Below are 19,342 nucleotides of genomic sequence, written 5' to 3'. Positions count from 1 at the left end.
ACTAGTTTATTACAAGTGCTGCAAGTTTAGCTGTCTTACATGAGTGCAGTGGACAGCAGCGTACAGGGCACCATCAGACATTCATTGTTGACCTGTGCCAGACACAGCTGCTGTCTGGAGATTTTAAAACATGAATGTTACTTAAATGTGAAAAAAAAAAAGTAAACAAAACAATGGAATGAAACTCGGAAGGAAGCGAACAGACAAAATGCGGCTTTTTTTTTTCCTTGTCCAGAAGGACTTTTAAGACTGTTGGATGAAAACTGCCTGAATCTTCTGCAAACTACAGTGTTTATTTTCAACAACACTGATGTCCTTGGTCCCGGGTAGGGGAGTTATAAGTGAGAATGCAAGTTGTAAAAGCAAAGAAAATTCCTTTATGTGTTACCTATAAATGCAGTGATAAAGGTCTTACAATCAACAGGTTATCAGAATTACAGCTGGTTGACAACTGTCCCTGTTCCTTGTCTTTGCTGTGTCCAGGTACCATCTTTGGTTTACACTGCCTGAACATGATCCAGGTGGCTGGTTGTTCTGTTTGTTGCTGTTCAAAGCCTTAATAAGCTCCATTATTAGAGACAAGGATACGGAGCCGGCTCATAGGACATTTATCATTTTTTTAAATATCCTCTTATTCTTCTTAAATGAACTTGTTCCAAATGCAAATTAAGACTTTTAAAGTTATTGTGAATGTTTAAAAAAAAAAATTAACATTTTCATTTAAATGTTTGATGGACAGGCTCCAAGAAATAACCTTTACTGCTACATGGATCCACATAGTGGAATCACCTCTTTCGTGAAAAAACGCTCCCTCTCACCCTGCTCCACTCCTACACTACAGCTACTCCCTCGTCTGATCACAACTCAAAGTCTGTGTGGGTTGACCCATTTGTAAGTGCCTTCATAACGAAATCCAACTCTCTGTACAAGGTCGTCGGCTTCTGTGGGGCCACGGCTAAGAAGAAGAAGAAAAACAGTTCATATGTGGTTTGAAAATCGTCCTTCAGCTCAGCTCGGCACAGACCAAACATTTTCTTACCTTCCATATTTGTAAGGAATAGGCTGCGGCTTCTCTCTGTCTATGTGATGAAGGAGAGGGGTGAAGATCCTCCAGGCTTCCCTCAGTTCATCACTGCAAAATGAAGAGGAAATATAAGATTCAAGTAATGTTAGGTGCAACAACATGAGATGTTTCTATAAGTTAAGCATCAGTTATATTGAGACAGGTAAAGAGACACGATGGCGCCATCTAGTGAAGTTCTTGCAGCATACCAAATCATCAGAAATTAGAAAGCAGGCGTGGGAAACACACACACACCTGCGTACAAAGTGCATCTGGCTTCCACAGAAGACATCCAGGATGAGACGTTCATAAGCGTCGGGAAGCTTCACATCCTGAAAGTAAGAACAATTTCATAACATTATTCATTCATTTATTTGTTTTCTTTATCGCTTAGTCTAAGTTTGGGTTGCAGGGGAGCTGGAGCCTATCCCAGCAGTCATCGGGCAAGAGGAAGATACACCCTGAACAGGATGCCAGTCCATCACAGGACAGGACAAACAGCCATTCAAGCTCACATTCGTTTACTTTTAAGTGTAGAGGGCTTCATTTAGAGTGATCAATGGGAGGAAGCCAGAAAGCACAAAAAGAAGGTCAGTGTTCAAACTTTCCCCCAGCCGAGGCGTGAGGCCACAGTGCTAACCACTACGTCACCATGCAGCCCAACGTGACTTCATGTTGTGTTAAAAACATTTACAAAAATAGAATGAAGTAACAAAAGCAACACAAGCCTGCCTTGTATCTGCTCTTGTAGGTGAGGTCTAGCTCCGTTTCTTCAGGGCTGAAGTAAACACCAGGTTTCTTGCTCATCATCTTGGCGTAGATGGCCTCGTTGGGCTGTACGCGCACGACCAGCTCATTTCTTCGACACTGATTTCCAAAAATGTCTCCTGGGACGTCTGTAAACTGCAGCCGCACTTCAGCTTTCCTCTCATTCAGAGCTTTCCCACAGCGAAGGATGAAAGGAACACCTAAGAAACATTTCAATGCATTACAAAAGTTGAGGAAAGTATGAGGACTCAACATGTGGCAGGCTTTGTAAAACGATGCTCTTCTTACCGTCCCAGCGTTCATTGTGAACATAGAGCACAGCTGTGGCAAAGGTGGCCTGAGTTGATCCCCTTGGTACTGTTGGATCATCAAGGTAGCCCAGCTTGGCGTCTCCTTCACCTTCTGGGTCCCCCGCATACTGACCCAGCACCACATCCGACATGGACACTGGAGCGATACATTTCAGCACCTTCACCTACAAGAAGGAGCATGAAAGCAAAGCAAACACGTTTCATTGTCACACACAAACACTCGCAGCACTGAATGTACCAGGCGTGTGTTTCTGAATGTGCTGTACCTTTTCATCCCTGACATCATCAGAGCTGGTGGAAGCTGGTTTCTCCATGGCAACCAGGCAGAGCATCTGGAGAAGGTGGTTCTGCATGACATCTCTGATCACAACAACAGGAAAAGGTGGTCACACAGAAGTTAAAGACACAGTCAGAGCACAGATGAAGGTATTTAAAAATAAGAGTCATCATGACTTGGCACTGTACTGTTAAAGATGACAAATTTACATCAATCTTTTCCCATTTTATTGTTCACAAATAAATTAAATGAAAAATAAAATTTTTTTTTTAAAAAAATCACTTTTAAAACGGCCCCAACATCCACATAAAAGTGCACATAGGAGACATTTTAGTTGAAGGCAAATATAATCTAAAATACATCATTTTACAGGACATCACTCTAAACTGAGGTTACTGTGAACTAGAGCTACCTGTGAGAAATCAAACTGTGAGATTAAAATTTTTGTTGCCTCACCGAATGATGCCAAAATCATCAAAGTATCCTCCTCGACCTTGAGTGCCAAATGGTTCTTTGAAGGTAAGAACAACGCAGGCTACACTGTCTCTGTTCCAGATCGGTCCAAAGATCCGGTTCCCAAACCTGCGGTGAACATTGCATAATTGCTCTCCACTCAGCAGCACACGGGGCAACAAGACAGCTGCTCATGACAACATGCATAAACATTTATCTTCACTTTTGTCATCTGGTAGAAACCAACTTCTATTGACATCGTATTATTGTCTGTAGAGCTTTTCTTCACAAGCAGCCAGCTGAAGATGAAGTAGAGTAGAATTTAAATCCCACTAAATCAACAGCAGATCCCCTTTGATGCTGAAACTAAGTATTTCCCTGGAGAGAGACGGGAAAAAGATGCTGGCCATTTTGTATTCTAGTTTCATTAAACTCTTTCTCCTCTAAACCTGATGTGATGCTACTAAAACTTTATTCAAATAAAAAGGTATCTGCATGAGCATCAGATTGATTGTCACAATCCTTACAAAGCATCATATAATAAAGAAATGCAAGAATAAAAAGTCACTATGTGAAAATTGATTTTCCTACCTAAGAACCATGAGGTTCTGCACCATTTCTTTGCCTAGATAGTGATCTATGCGGTAGATCTGATCCTCAGTGAAGAGGGACGAGAGGTGAGCCGACAGCTCCTCAGAGCTCTGAAGATCCCGTCCAAACGGCTTCTCAACGATCACCCTGTTCCAACCTCTAAACAAAACATACAAACATAACGAGATCAACTCTTCTACATGGCTGATGCTCACATTTGTAGGAAAGTTGTCATTCATCCCTTTACTTGTGTTTCTATTGAAAATATAATGAAACTGCAAATATTTGTTGAACAGCCTGATTCCATTATTATAATACTGCACTTTTCATCTTTTACATCTCATTTACGAATCAGATATTTTGACCATTTTTGCTTAAAAAAATAGGAAAGACAATAGAAAATAGACAATATTATTTTACTTATACAAACTAAATTGTTTCAGCTCAATACAAATAAAACATTAATGCTGGAGGAACAGTTGGATGCAGTGTGATATAAAAACCTACATGGTTTAGAAAAGAAATTTCTGTCTATGCCAAAGACTCAAAACAAAGCTTTTATGGTTTGGCTCACAACATAGCTCAACAATACATCAGAGACGCTGCTGCTTGCCATCCATGAGTTTAATGTTGATCACACAAACAGCTCAAGCAGGTGGAGAAAACAGACAGTGCAGTCAGTGGACTGAAGTTTGAACTAACTTGGTGCTCATGCAGTGATGCTTGATGTTCTTGGTAACATCGTGGTAAACTGTCGGTGGCAGCGCCAGGTAGAAGAGACGGTTTGCTTCGGTTCCTCCCGGTAGGGACAGGATGTGCGTGTTCAGTTTGGAGAAAGAAGCCTCGTCTGTGTATTTGCCGCTGAGATACGTGTTCCTGCTGAAGAAGGCCGACAACCGTTCTGCCTCTGTATCCACAACCTGGAGCAGAGGTCTCAGACATTTAGGCACGCATCGCTTCTTATCAACTAATTATTAACCTGCAGGAGAATTTCTGCAGGTTTTCAAAAGTCTAGTTTTACCTTCAGGTATGGCATGCAAGAAGTGCGGATGACATCAACTGTCAAGTCCGAGCGAGCAAAACCCACGAAATACGTCTGCTCAGGTAGGAGGCCGTCTCTGAACAACCACCTGAGAGAGAAAAGAGGAGCATGCGATTCATTTTAGCAAACTGCTGCAGGTTAGAGGAGCATGTTTTAACAGGCATGGCCATGCTACTGTGGATCACTCACCATAGAGTTGGGTAGATCTTTTTCTTTGCCAGATCCCCCTGCAGGTCCAAAATATGCATTTAGAAATATGATCCCAGGTACAAACTTCATTCTCTGTTTTTATGTCTCTTATGTATATAGTAAACAACCTTTGTTTCCTTTCTAACTACACCCAAGTCTCAGGATTCTGCAGTGTTACCGGTAACACCATAATGCAACAGGTAAGTCGATAGCTTGGCTTACTGGAGAACTGCGCAACCTGGGTAATCCCACTGGAAGTGAATGCCAACTACCAAGACACAAAAGACCGGCTGTTTGCTTCCAGAAATAATCTTGAAGAGCCTGCTGCTTTAGGGGTTTAACTGCAATATAACACTGTGTGTCACAAGTCAACACTCCTGCTGGACAAGTGCCTTGTAAGCGCTTGTTCACCTATAAAAACACTAATCCTTATCTGGTAACCATGCTGCTTTGGTTAAGGTTGTTTCTTTTGAATAGTTATTTCTTCTAAGCTCTTTATAGGTACAGTCAAGCAGTTTAGTTCAGATTTAGTCAAATGAACCGGCGGCCTTGGTCCCAGTTAGCCTGTAATAACTTAGGTGGTCGTAGATGAAAAGATGATGTTCCTGTATGTGAAACAGGAAAGCCTCATTGGACAGAGTAGCCTGCAATACTTCAACATACACATGCCTGTAACTAAAGCACAACCAGTGCGAGACTGCATGCAGTCTGGCCCTTCCCATGATCTGCCAGCAGCCTGCACTGAAAGAAAAACGCTGACAGACGGTGACACTGCAAAAAAAGGCAGCGGCGCGACTCTTTTCTATCAAAGGGTTCAAACAGAGCAACAGAAAAGGACTCAGCTGGAAAAATGCTGTGGCCTGGCTAAATGTGTAAAAATGAAACTGAACCCAGATATTTTCACACAAGATGTTAATAAGAACTTTTTGTCAAAGTAAGAAAAAACAGGAACCCCCCCCAAGTATTATTTTAACAAGTTTAGTTTTAAGTATGTTTTTATATAAGAAGAAGTTAAAGAAGAATGAGGAAAATTAGACCAAAATCTCACAGGGAGGAAGAAAAAATAAGGAAGATAAAGTTATGCAAGAATTAAAGGAGGAAATGAAGAGCTTTAGAAAGTCTGAAATGATTGGTTCCTTTACACAACACCTGAAAAGTATGAGGAAACTGATGCACAAAATGAACATTTTTCACTAGATTTGTTTAAATAGATATTTTGTGTTTTTGCTAAACTAAACTGTGGTAAAAAAAAATAAATAATAAAAAAACATCACTTTTACAGCTCAATATTAAATTCCTCTTACACCAAATGAACTTGATACATTTAATATGAAATATATATTTAATAAATAGCTGTATTAGCTAGAGGAACTCTGAAGGGTCACTATCTCAGAAACTTTTGAAAGTGTACCGAAAGCTGCTCGTTTGCAGAAGTTTGTTGAAATCAGTTTCAACATTTATCTCATCACATTCTGTGCAATAATTGCACTTTAAATTTCAACACTCTTCAAAATGGTGAAAAAAAAAAAAATCCTTGCTATAGTAGCCTTAGTAGTGGTCATATGCAAAGAATAAAAACAGCAATAAAAGGACAAAAGTTGCACGCTCTCATCACCGAATCCTCACCGATGCTCCCATGATGATGAAGACATGAACATCAGACTGATGGAACTCTTTGTCCTCATGCAGCTCTTTCCTCAGCTCCCCAAACACCTCGGAGCGAGAGAGGGGAATGTTGCTCATTTTCTCTAAAAAGCAAATAGAAAATACACTTAAAAATATAATGTTACATAAATGATAAATAATCAAAAAGATTAACAGTGGTTGCATCCTGCGTACAACAATGTACCACATCAGCTGCATCGTAAGGATTATTTCAAATGCATAAATCTGCACTACATTTGTGTTACAGACATAAGGTCACATATAGTGAATATTAAAAAGTTTAATTGTTTTAAAAATAAAAAGAAGTAAAAAATAAGAGTAGCCTCCAAGAGTGAAGGGAGAATTATGGCCAGAATATGTCTAACTTATTAAAACCTGTTTAAACATCATCCATATTAAAAGGTCCTTGACAGATTCCCTGGATATTTTAAAGGACATGCCAGAGATCATGTTTATTTTTTGCAAGCCATCTCAAATGCTTCTGTTCCTTCTCGTAGTCACAGGTTTATGTTGGCATGAGAACCCTGAGGAAGGGGCCATTACGTCGTCTACTGCAGGATGCCTGCTCTTATGGCTCACAACAAATCTTTATAAATCTAGCAGTTAATTTGGTTTTATTTCTGATGTGCAAAATGTATTAATTATCGATCAGATGCATCCTTGATACAGTTTCATTTGAGAGAAGAAATGTCTAATAGGTTTGAATGGAGCTGTATAAATCCTGGTTAATTGTCGTATAGTTGGGATTGTTTTTAATCATCCCAGGCAGCTACAGGATACCAGTTCATCAATTCAGCCTGTTAAAACCACAGAGAACTTAAATAAAAATAAATAAATAAATAAAACACAAATGAATCAAATCACACATTCCAGAGTTTTAATCCCAAATCTTATCTGATTACTTTTACTTTAATCTATGTAAGCAGATTATTTTGGCGACAAAAGGAGGACGCTTGAATACACAACTTTACACAAACAGACATAGATGTATAACATTTTAAAATGTAAAGCCAATTAGGTTGGTTAATTACTCAATAATTCCCTGCATACCCAGAATGAAAGTGTATTAATCATCTAAAACAAAATAACTGGTTGGAAAATATTTAACCAAAGCTGAGGAAAAAGCTAGAATCACACTGTCTTTTATAATAAGGATGTTGTAGAGTTTATAGTTTATAAATATGCCTAAAAACATTAGCACAACCATTTTTCTTCCTCCTACATACACATTAAAGGATTTTTTTTTTTTACTCCTTTTGAGTCAAAAAGAGCTAAAACAGATTTCCTTATTGTATTTTTCACTGCAGTTAAGCTGAACCAGGAAGTCCTATTTGATTGGTAATTTTACCAATTTCTCATTTAAAAACTATCACTTTCAGATGCTACTTCAATGTAAAACAAACTCCTCAACATGAGTAAATAATAGTTATTTATTATCGCTGACATCCTGATGCTCCACGATGAGTTGCGATCGATCCACCGCACCCTCAAAATAGCTAGATACACACAACTCACTAATATCTGTAAAATCCTCCCTAAATTCAGGGCTAAACATTAATGCACAACACTGAAAAAGCAGGATGCGATCAGGATAAACGCTTTGCAACAACATAATGACTGTATCATGAGCAGCTAGCTAACACCGAGGCTGGAAGAGCCGAGATTAGTCCATTATAAAACCGAGCAACTAACTCTTTATCCTCGCCCTGTCATTAGCCTCTTTTCTCACAAGCTGCCCTGACTTGACTTAACAAGAAAGAAACACAAACTACCGCTTTCTGCTAGCAAATAGCCCCCTAGCTTATGCCTGGCTAGTAAAGCCTAAACAAACACGATTAGTTACACGAGTGCAGCGAAAACCACAGCTACTCACAGGTCCCTTAAGAAGATGATAACCTGCCAATTAAAGCCTGCGCAGAGCGACACACAGGAAGCTGCCTTTAAACAAACTCCCGGGGAAGACAGCCGAGCCTGGCGCTGCGCATTTGTTTGTCCTGCCTACTTCCCTGTTCAAGTGACAAAGCAGAATTGAGAGATTTTATTGGTTTGGGAGAAACTTACCAGCACTCGCTCGAGATCCCATCACTGTCGAAGCCGCTGACGTCACTGACCCAGCCGGTAGGCGGCGCTTATTTACGCAGACTCCGCCCCCACGATACGGCCTACGTTCGCACCGATACGCACACACTTGCCATCAACAAAATGAGTAATTTGATACAATTTTGAGCTGCATCTGTTTCCCGAGGACTTTTCTGAACTACGAATCATTACATCATTACTTCTTACCTGTTTTTAACCCCTTTTTTTCTAACCTTTATTTTTTTTTAATCTGTTTTTTTTTTTTCTAACTTTATGTAATCAAAGCAATATCAGCTGATATTTGTCATCAAGAACTGATAATAAAGCACGGACACTCAAACACAGGTGCGATAAAGTTAAGAACACAATTATGAGTACAAACTTGGCTTTATTTTTTTATTTATTTATTTTAAATAAATAACATAATCTTTCCATTTCAGTGTTGAACCAAGTTGGACTTAATTTGGTAAGACAATGCAGATTTGTTTGTATTGCATGGATTGCATTATCAAAGCAATATCAGCTGATATTTGTCATCCAGAAATGATAACAAAGCATGGACACACTCAAACACAGGTGCAATAAAGTTAAGAACACAATTGTGAGTTCAAATTTGGCTTTATTATTTTTTTTTTTTTATTTTAAATAAATAAAATAATCTTTCCATTTCAGTGTTGGACCAAGTTGGACTTAATTTGGTAAGGCAATCCAGATTTGTTTGTGTTGCACATTTCTTGTAAAAGACTATTCAAAGTACTTTATGTAAAACAATAAAATCCTTACAAGGTGCAGGAGAAAAACAATGTCCATCTCAGCACAACTTTCACATAGTCAGGCCCTCCAGTGTTAACCACAAATCTTCCACTGTTTCACTGTCGTATTTGCTGTTTCCTTTTCTCTACTTAAATGGTAATTATCACACAGTAATTTATTAGTTCCACCATGCTTAGGTAATAATAATAATTATATTATCATATTTAGTATAATAGCATCAGTCAGAATATGTTTTAGGACATATTTGGAATATCAACCATATATGCTGTCAGAGATAAATAATACAGAAACCTCATTAAAATCTCTGTCTGTCATAAATGTACTTTTAAGAAGCTTCAACATTATTTAGTTTTGTTGACTTCAGAAAGCTCATGTACTTTTATTTCTCACTGAGGTCATACATCAGTCAGGGGTTTTTATGTTATGGGCAGTATAACATTTTTAGAAAAGCAAAAAAAAAGAAAAGAAAACCTGTCATATGTGCTAACAAGCTGTTACCAAAATAGTGTTAGCAGCTCTTTATGTTCCTCAGTAACATACTCAGCAGGGAAAATAGCCTAAAGGCTTTAGTAAGAATACAATACAATGACCATATTCATCACAGTGATGCTACCTGTCATCTAATGCAACAATGCAGATGATTTATGAAACTGATTCTGTGAAACCCATAGACTGTACCACACAATGGCAAAGTGAAATCACATACTATATGGGTTTATATAAGTATTACTTCTGTTTATCAGGCAAGTTTCAGTTTTATTTGAGTGGGGATTATTATTTAATTTATATATATATATATATATATATATATATATATATATATATATATATATATATATATATATATATATATATATATATATATATCCTGAATTATTCAAAGAAAATCTAGAATTCTCTCATTATTTACAGAAATGATGTGTCATGTTCCAGTCACAGTGAATGACAGAAAAAAAGGGAATTTTGTTTTAAAATATATCTAAAAATATCACTAACCTTAAAAACATAACCATGTGAGCTAGTCTCTTTAAAAGGCCTTTTTGTTTAGAACAATGACTGGATTTATTTTTCATCTTCTTCATTTTGTTGCACTGGAAGCTCAAACAGGAATCAATTCATCATGTGAGCATTTTAAGAAAAAAGGCCAAATTCATAAATTATTAGTCTCAGATGAAAACCCAGCTTTGACTGCCTTTTGTGGATTCACAGCTGGTCAGAACCACGTTTCCTTCTGCTGCTGTCAAACACTTGCCCGATGAGGGGTTCTTCACATGGTTTTCCTGCAAACAGCAACGGTGTAACTGGTATTTAGGAAGATGACACTTAGCCAGAGTGACAGAGTGAAAGGAATGAGGAAAAGGAAAATGTTCTACTTCCCTCTCTAACTTTACATCTTCTAACACTTTAGGATGACTTGTAATACTGGTTGTACCTGTGTGAAGATCCAAACTTGCTCCGATGCTGCCTTTCCTCTCTTCTGACACCTCTGAAGTGACACCCCTCTTCTGGGGTCTGCATGTAAACAAAACTCAATACCAGAGCTGAGCCGGATCTCTTGTTGGGACGTGTACTCAAAATACTAGAAATCACAGAAACACTATATTTAGTTTAGGAAGAAAAAATGACCAAAGAGAAAGTTAACACAAAGCTCACATCTGCATCATTTATTGTGCAACAGTTACATATACAGAGACTTTATGATTGTCGTGGGGATTTTCAGCATGATGGCCTTTGCAGCCATTAACAAAGCATTTGGTAAGCTTCACTTGTAGTAGCTGATTTAGCAAAATCTACTGTAGTCAGTAAATAACGATGGCATTAATGCAGCTGCTGCAGACTAAATGGTGTGTTTGCCAGTAACAGGCGCTTGTCTGGATTTAATGGCAACACCAACTAAGAACATCTGGCTGCAGGATGTTGAGTGAGCTGGTGTTCAGCATTAAATGTCCAATTTTGTTTGGGTTAAAGATTTTATAGGTTTAGACTTGAGTTTGTGCAGATTTAAACAATATAGTTCACAAAATAGAAATGAGAGACAGGCTTACTTTATATGAGTAAATATTATAACTCTTCTGTCATTATATTTCAGTCTTGTTTAACTTCTCACCGAGGGGGGTAATGAAATGGAGGCTAATGAAATGCAACTAAAGTGCATTTTTTTCATCTCAATTTTAAATTAAAAAGTTAGATTGTTTTTATCTTTCTTTTTACAAGTAAAATCTTTGAGTGTTTCACCTTTAAAAACCTGACCTGACGTGTTTTCATCTGATGAGCCAAAGCATGTTATTTTACAAAAGCTTAACCTTTGGCAGGCAGTTAGGCTTGACATGTTAGTATTTGAACAATTTACTTGCAGAAAAATATAAATGAATATCTACATGCCATGAAAGCGGTAACATTTAGTGGATGAAATTATATGTTTGACATAAACCTCTGCAGCCTATTCTGCAGCCTGCAGCCAGGTGCATCTATAGCTACAAGTCTGAAAACACCTTGCAGAGATAAAATTGTTTAGGTCTCTTGCTTATTCATGTTATATTTCTAAACATATAGCCTGAAATTGTTGAAAGCATTTTTACAAAGGACAATCTAAATACTGGTGAGTCTTTAGATGCATATATTTACTCTTTGTGTAGTTTTAAGAAATTATTGTCTTTCAACATGATGACATTTGCTATTTTTAGCCAAGTTTGCGCTGCAGAGACTTTGCTGCCTTTCAGAACTTAAGTCTGATGTTATATTCAACTAGATTCATAATTGACCATCTTTTCTGCTCATACTGAAGGGCTCTAATCTCCTTGGAATAAAAATCTATTTCTACCCTTATTTCTGGACAGTCAGTAGAATTAGCAAGCTCTTTAATAAGGATCTTTACACTACCAAACAAATGAGTAGAGCACTGTGTTTTGCACATAGTTTCACACACATCTCTGGCATAATGTTGTACAAATGATTGTCTATGGATGCTGGTAAGAAAAAAGATTTTCTTCTATCTTTTCTGACCCCTCTGCTAGAAAGATTGAATAAAAAAAAAGGGGACATACCTGTGCTTCACCTATGTTTTTACATTTGAACTTCAAACCAGGTCTCCACTTCCTTGATGTCTTCCTTAAATGCAGTCGGCACTTCCAAGAACTGTTTTCTAGCTTTAAGGCATCAAACAGCAAAATCAGCACACTTCATATTCAAATGGTAAACCAAAAAATGTATAGTAATAGTAATTATCTAGCAATCAAGTATTAATTAAAGAGTAAAAAAATTTACCTGTCCATACTTGGCAGGCCTGATGTCAGGGATATAGGCTTCTGGGTAAATATTGTTTAGGTACCAAGAAAAATTTGTGCACTTTAATCTCTCCCTTAGTTTATGACGTTTGGAAAGATCTCCAAATGAATTCTGAGAGGAAAAATGATACAAAAAAATGAATGAAAGCAAACACATGTGAAGAACATTTCTGGAGTTTAATGCCTGGTTTATTTGGGACTTAACTGTTTGAAAAATAGAAGCAGCCATTCTGTTTGCGCGATAAAAGACCCATTTATACTCGTCCATCCACACCTCGGCCAGCCGGATCAGGTTGCGAATGACAACCGCACTACTGTTTGGGAAGGTGTGAGGGCTCTTGGTGCGAAAAATATGCCCTACAACAGAGCATGGAATAATTTCCAACAGGCCTCCACATTGCCAGACCTGCAATAGAAAACAAACACAATGAAAAACACTTGAAGAAAATACAAGGAAAGACGTTTTTAAAACAGAAATTGGAGGTTTATTACCCTGAAGGACATTTCCAAATTCTCCCCTCCCCAGAACTCCATCTGTTCATCATAGGTCCCAATATGCTCAAAGTATGATTTAGAAACAGAGAAAAGGCCACCAGCAAAAGTAGGAGTTCTGTAAAATGCAACAGGAATCTGTCACTTCTGAATATACTTCATTTGATTTTAATTCAGTTTTTGAGAAATACTACCCCTTTTTTTTTTTTTTTAAATGGTTCACTGTGTGACATGCTAAAAAAAAAAAAAACAGATTGCAAGGTTTAATTCATCTAAAACATTCTGATTTTATGCCCAAAAGAACATAACAACATCTTATTTTTTTTATTTGATGGCAGCATCGTTGTGTAACATGTTTGTTCTTTCAAAAGTTTGTAAACATTTGGAAAGTGAGGAAACCAGTTGCTGGAGTTTCAAGAGAGGAATGTTGTCACATTCAGTCTTCTAACAGCTCAGCACTCCTGGACTTTTGTTATGGGACTTTTTATTTCATGATGCTCCTCATGTTTTGTGTTGGTAAAAGGTCTGAACTGCAAACAGGTCGGTACAATGCCTGAGTTTTTCTCCTGCAACACCATGCTGTTGTGAAGGATGCAGTATGTGTTTTATCGTTGTCTTGCTGAAATCCTCAAGGTCTTTCCTAAAAGTCCTGTCTGGATGAGGGCAGGTGTTTCTCTAAAACTGCGATGAAGCCTTCACAGATGTGAAAGCTGCCCACACAGTATTTAGTTGCTCCTGTTCTTGTTTTGTTTGAAATATGTTGCTGCCACTAAATTCAAAATGAACTATTTTCTCCATTTTAACATCTGATATGTTGTTGATGATACCCTGGGTATAAATTATGGATCACTAGCATTTCCAAATCCTTTTATTCAGTTAGTCAGTTTAGTTTTGGGTTTGGGGTTTTTTTTTGTGTGTGTGTGTGTGTGTGTGTGTGTGTGTGTGTGTATGTGTGTTTTTGTATTGTTTTGTTTTGTTTGTTTTGTTCTGTTTTATACAGCATCCAATTTTTTTAAATTGGGGTAATGCTTCCCAAAGATGTCTGAGAAAATATACCTTAAAACAGGTCAGATAGTTACACCACAGTGTCTAGTGTCTTGCTACTGGTACCACTGGCTGACAGATGTTAGAAATGTCATTTATAATGTATAATTCACAATTTTCACAATGTTGTGGTGGGGAAGTGGGCCCCTCAAACACTCTGGGGCCTCTGCACTTTTAATCCTGCCCTAATCTACCCAACAAAATATGCATTTGTAAAGTCATCTAAATCCTTCTTATACTTTTATGTACTTGCATCTACCTGATTAGATACGTCTCATTCTTTCGACGCTCCTTCTCTTCTTCAGGGATGACCTCCCATCCAAAATTGAGTCTCCAGTTAAAATTTCCTCTGCTGTAATGTTGTGATTTAGGGATTGGCTTATTAAACTGCAGGTCATATTGGTTTATACTGGTGATTTTTGGGCTCACCACAGCTGTAGGGTGCTCTGCAATTCGAGCAAGAAGAGGTTCCAGCCATCCTGTAAAGCATTCACCTGTAAGAAAATAGTTAAACTAGTTTTTATTTTTATCACCAGGGAGTAACTTAAGAGTTTGAATCCTATTGTTGTTTTCCACTTTATACCATTCAGTTTTATTACCTAACCAGTAAAGTGGAAAAAGAAGCAGGAAGAAGTATTAACTTCATCATTGCGATTTTCAAAATATTCATTCAAATAATTCTTTTATAAGCTAAATGTAAATGTAAGCATATCATGATGGAGTACATACAGTGGGAATCCAGGAAGGTGAGGACCTCTCCTCTTGCAGCCTGTGCCCCCATAAGCCTAGCTGTTACCAAGCCTTTCCTCTCCCTCTGACGTAAAACTCGTACTATACGCAGCTGCTTCACATACTCTTCCAGAGGGGTCTTCAAGTGATCTAAGGACAGTGTAGTAAATATATATCATAGATGTGGGTGAATCTAAACTGTGACAAATCCATTCCTTCAGTGATATTATATGTCTACAGATAGCAGCAACATATTTCCAAATCTGAGACTTTTAAAAATAGATTTTCAGGATAAATTATCTGTGTTTTTTCTTTTCCTTTACCCTTTCTTTTTAAGAGCAAAGGGAATATTATCAGCTTTCAAACTGATGTGACAATCTTTGCAGTCACTAGATAGATTCATTTACAGTGGTATTCCTGTTTCATTGGTGAATTTAAGGTCTCCACTGCATCCTAAACACAGGTTTCAGATGTGATTTTTAAACAATAATTGCAAGAGCACCACGTGAGCCAAAAGCGTTAACAGCACAGTTGTGACCAATAAACCCAAAACAGTGAGATAAATGTCAATTTCTTACTCTATTGACATGGGAAAACAAAGATATGATTCTCAACATATAGCTATCCTGTCTTTTATACATTTCATGTCAGTTGATGATACTTCACTTTGCTTCTCTGTTCACATTAAGAAGTTAGCAGAACCCTTAAACTGTCCAAAACTCGATTAAATAAAACAATTATTTGGGTTTTCAACCAAATGTGTGATGTATGTGACTATTCTCTGTGATTTCCTGACATGTTTACTTGCTCCACCTCAGATCCACTGATGTATGAGTTGTTCATTTCTGTGCCATTTCTACTAAAACCAACAATAAGATCATTGCTTTCATTCATAGTGCAGCAGGATAAACTATTTGAACCACGCTAACATTAGTTTATTTATCTCTTTAAAAATATGTCCTCTTCTCTGGCTGTTGGGTATGGAGCAAACAGCGCGAGCACATTCAACCCTTTAGTTTCTGTAACAAGGATTTAAGTAGAGAAGGTGAGTAAACTATAGTATCGGAGCGTTTTATTCATTTACCATTTTTAATAGAGCTTAAACTTTTATTTAACCTTGAATTATTACTGATGGGAAGAGTCACACATCTTTGTCAGTCAACATATCTCTGTTTAGTGATAACAGTGGTGAAAGGTGCATCTAACTTTGGCTTCTGTCTATGACTTTTATGCATTAAAATTTCATCAGACTGCCTGAATCTCTTGATATCGTGCTGAAAATGTTAAGAGTCATAGGTTGCTATTTCACTTTAAAATGTTTTTCATTATTATTAATTTATTTTCTGATTGAGTTTGGCACTAGATGATGAGCTATGTTTCCTCCTTTCTTTAAAAGGTTAAATCTTTGGTGAATATCCCTTTTATACCCAATCCTGACACCCCCACCAATCAATAATTAATGTGATTATTAAAGTATGACTATGGCCATTTTTGTATACACTTTTAGACCACTTCATGAGAGCACTTGCATGATATTAATTCTCATGTCTTTCTTTGCTTCATGACCAACTTTGGGTGATCTGTTGGTATCAAATGTTAAGTTTGTTTCCAAAATATAAAGAAGGTGTTCAGTAAAAACACTAAAGATAACACTGTTACAAAAGGAAGATTTAACTTTTAATGAATTTTACAACATTTCCTGTCTACAAATGTTGTTCACGGTATAAATATCAACGTTAGTTTCTGCTGAGTTCTGTTAAATTAGTTGTTTTGTTTAAGTCATATTTTCAGAGAAACACTTTTTTTAAAATTGTGTTTCCATTCCTTCCATAAAATATGCACTGTGTGTATAAGTAGTAATATTCTTAATGTGTTATAGGAGTCAGTGATGGACTGTATGAGCAGATAGTTTCAGCATCATCATGCAGCACAGTTAATGCACTCACCGTCTGTGCTAGCATCATCCACCAGTAAGATCTCTGTCAACAGTGCAGCAGGAGCTGTGTGTAAGACACTGTAGACCGTCCTGAGCAGAGTGGACCAGGCCTCATTATGAAACACTATAATCACACTGGTGGTTGGGAGACATTTCCTAAATTTCTGCTCCAAGCAGCTGTCAGAACCAAACGGAGAGTTAACAGATGTCAGCTTTTTAAAATGTACAATCCTCTTCAGTGAATGTCGGTGTCAGCAGAGATTAGGATCCGAAAGCACCACTGCCCTGCATGTTAGAGGCAACCCTTCTTTAACACACCTAAATTACATGAATGGCTCGTGGAAAGGCTTGTCTAAAGGAAGACAAGTCTTCCTAATCAGGTGTGTTGTCTGCATGTCTAAGACATGCAGGGCAGGCAGGACCAGGATTGGGAAACACTGATATACATCATGAGTACAGGGACACTTACTCTGGATGCCTTGTATCTTGGCCCAAATCACGGTGTAGGGAGATGTGATCACTGGCAAACTGGTTGAACTGGTTCTTAGCAAATCCTCGTAACTCTTCTTTGCATTCTTCCTTACTCATCATATGTGATACGAAAGGTTTGCCATTTGCACCTGGTTCGCTGGGATCTTGCAGAGGCCTCTGAAGGTGAGGTTTGAGCTCCTCTTTACTGTAAAATCCAGGAGGACAGAAGGTACTCGAGGGATGAAGAAACATGCCAAGATGCTGAAGGATGGGGCCTCCATATCTGCCCACATGTCCGTCAGGAAGGAATGAGGACTGTGGCGTGGCTGTGTAGCTGAGATAGTAGTAGTACACGATGAAAAGCAAACTCAGAGAGCAGGGAATTGTTACATTTGTTCGACGTGTCAGCCGACAACAAGAGAACCTCATGATTTTCATAGCAAAAGGACCAACCTAAACCAGAAAGGAAAACATGTCAAATATATAATTACTGGCAGCATAAAAGAATTAAAATAATTGTATGATAATTATATTTTCTTATTGGTGCCCTATAATCTAATACATATGATGAAAAACTGAAATACAATTTATGTTCTAGATGTATTTAAATGTTCAAATTCTGTCAACTTTACAGCCACTATGGTAAAGTAGTCTTGATAGGATTGAAAATTATACTAGTATAAGGCTCAGTTTCTAATTTGTCTTTACAACATTTGGAATTAAATTCATCACGAACACTCAAGTACTCACCTGAACAGGTTTACTACTGAATGTGTGTTAAATAAAAAGGACATTTAAAATATTTCAGTACTTACAGTTGCTTTTCTGCAGCAGCTTATGAAGTTCTTCTGCCTGCACTCTCCTTCCCTTCGTACCAAAGAGTAATCTTTCTCAGTCATGAACAAGCTTCCCAGGTGCTCAGCTTTGTTTTATGTGTCTACTCAACAAATCAATCAGACAAGTGACTGCTCAAACCGGTTAAAAATCTGACTCAGACTACAGCTGTGGTTAGTCTGCCAGGTCACGTGCTAGGAAATCTTATCTTTCTTTTGGTTTCAGTTCTTTAAACTTGCATTTAATACCTTGTGGAACTAGGACAGCGGCATATGTTTTATGACTTGTTTATCCATATTTATAACTTTTATACATGTTTTGTAACATACAAGTATTTATTACTTCTGCAAGTCAGGAAAAAACCCAGAAATACTAAGAGGCTTTTTTTGTAAGTGAAAAAGTTTCTAGTTTTCCTCCTTGTGTATTATAATGTAATGAAAAAGATGGCAAAGACTAAAGATGAAGTAACAATACACAGTGGGAAGTATATGAACAGTTTATTCTTTTAGACAGTTAAGAGGGAAGATTATTTTTGGTCTGAAGAAAGAAAATATTTGTATTTTTAAAAAGAGGATAAAATTAACCTTTTTTGAGCCACTGCATAAAGTAACTTTCACATGCAAGTGTATGTAAAATTACACTGCTGCTCCTTCAGAGAAGAGAAATCTTAAAACTGCTGCCACCACAGCCAGTTTATGTGCATCAATAAAAAAAAAGTTTAAATAAAATGTCCAAACTGAGAAACACTGAGTTAGGGGTTGCATCTTATCTTTATTACAATAGAAAATCAAAAACAGATGTGAAAATGCTTCTTTGGAGACGTGTGTGAATACTCATGCTGCTAAATACCATGAGTTGAAAGATTTTGTCTGAATTTGATGAGAACTTGAAATGTAAAATAATAATTTTAATGGCTTATTTGTATTAAATTAATGTTCTTCTCAGGATATTGTTATAAGAATTTCAATATATCCAAAGTCAGTATTGTAATGCTATTTTTTCTGAAACTATGGAAATACTAAAGAAGCACAAAATCAACTGAACAGTCCAATGCCTTGTTATTATTCTGAAGTCTGAATGTTGTCTCTCCATCAATAATCACTCTCTCTGGGCCTCTTGGAGTGGGGTCCTGCACACTTTAGATAAGGGATCACCAATCCTGGTCCTTAAGGGCCGGTGTCCTGCAGGTTTTCCAAGTGACCCTGCTGGAAAACTCCTGTCTCAGACTCAGACAAGCTCTGCTGATTTGAATCAGGTGTGTTGCAGCTGGGACACTTGGAAACCTGCAGAACACTGGCCCTCAAGGATCAGGATTGGTAATAGCTGCTTTAGATGTTTCC

The 19,342-nt window shown here is 37.5% G+C and overlaps 2 protein-coding genes across 3 annotated transcripts; both read right to left on the bottom strand.

The window, feature by feature from the left end:
• Positions 1-49: 49 nt before the first annotated feature.
• On the bottom strand, positions 50-8,442 carry LOC306754864 (glucose-6-phosphate 1-dehydrogenase; the record flags this gene model as incomplete). Of its 2 annotated transcripts, none has more annotated exons than XM_079238968.1 (13): positions 50-955; positions 1,040-1,132; positions 1,319-1,395; positions 1,796-2,031; positions 2,120-2,306; positions 2,409-2,502; positions 2,876-3,001; positions 3,464-3,622; positions 4,166-4,383; positions 4,485-4,593; positions 4,695-4,732; positions 6,321-6,442; positions 8,421-8,442. In XM_079238968.1, 13 exons carry the CDS (start codon positions 8,440-8,442, stop codon positions 865-867), a joined length of 1,572 nt encoding a protein of 523 aa, XP_079095094.1. In that variant the 3' UTR covers positions 50-864. The 2 variants fall into 2 exon arrangements, with proteins under 2 accessions (XP_079095094.1, XP_079095095.1); XM_079238969.1 differs by lacking the exon at positions 8,421-8,442 and adding an exon at positions 8,233-8,368.
• A 1,936-nt stretch (positions 8,443-10,378) lies between these two features.
• LOC306754534 (polypeptide N-acetylgalactosaminyltransferase 6-like) lies at positions 10,379-17,597 on the bottom strand (the record flags this gene model as incomplete). Its single annotated transcript, XM_079238552.1, has 10 exons — positions 10,379-10,492; positions 10,645-10,791; positions 12,257-12,358; positions 12,477-12,608; positions 12,702-12,902; positions 12,989-13,106; positions 14,292-14,526; positions 14,762-14,911; positions 16,708-16,874; positions 17,167-17,597. The coding sequence occupies 10 exons, from the start codon at positions 17,595-17,597 to the stop codon at positions 10,379-10,381; spliced, it is 1,797 nt and encodes a 598-aa protein (XP_079094678.1).
• Between the last annotated feature and the right edge of the window lie 1,745 nt (positions 17,598-19,342).

This window comes from Telmatherina bonti, assembly GCF_933228915.1.
Source record: "Telmatherina bonti genome assembly, chromosome: 4".
In the NCBI taxonomy this organism is placed as follows: domain Eukaryota; kingdom Metazoa; phylum Chordata; class Actinopteri; order Atheriniformes; family Telmatherinidae; genus Telmatherina; species Telmatherina bonti.
The sequence above is the reverse complement of the archived record's forward strand: the minus strand, read 5'-3'. Positions and strand labels throughout refer to the sequence as shown.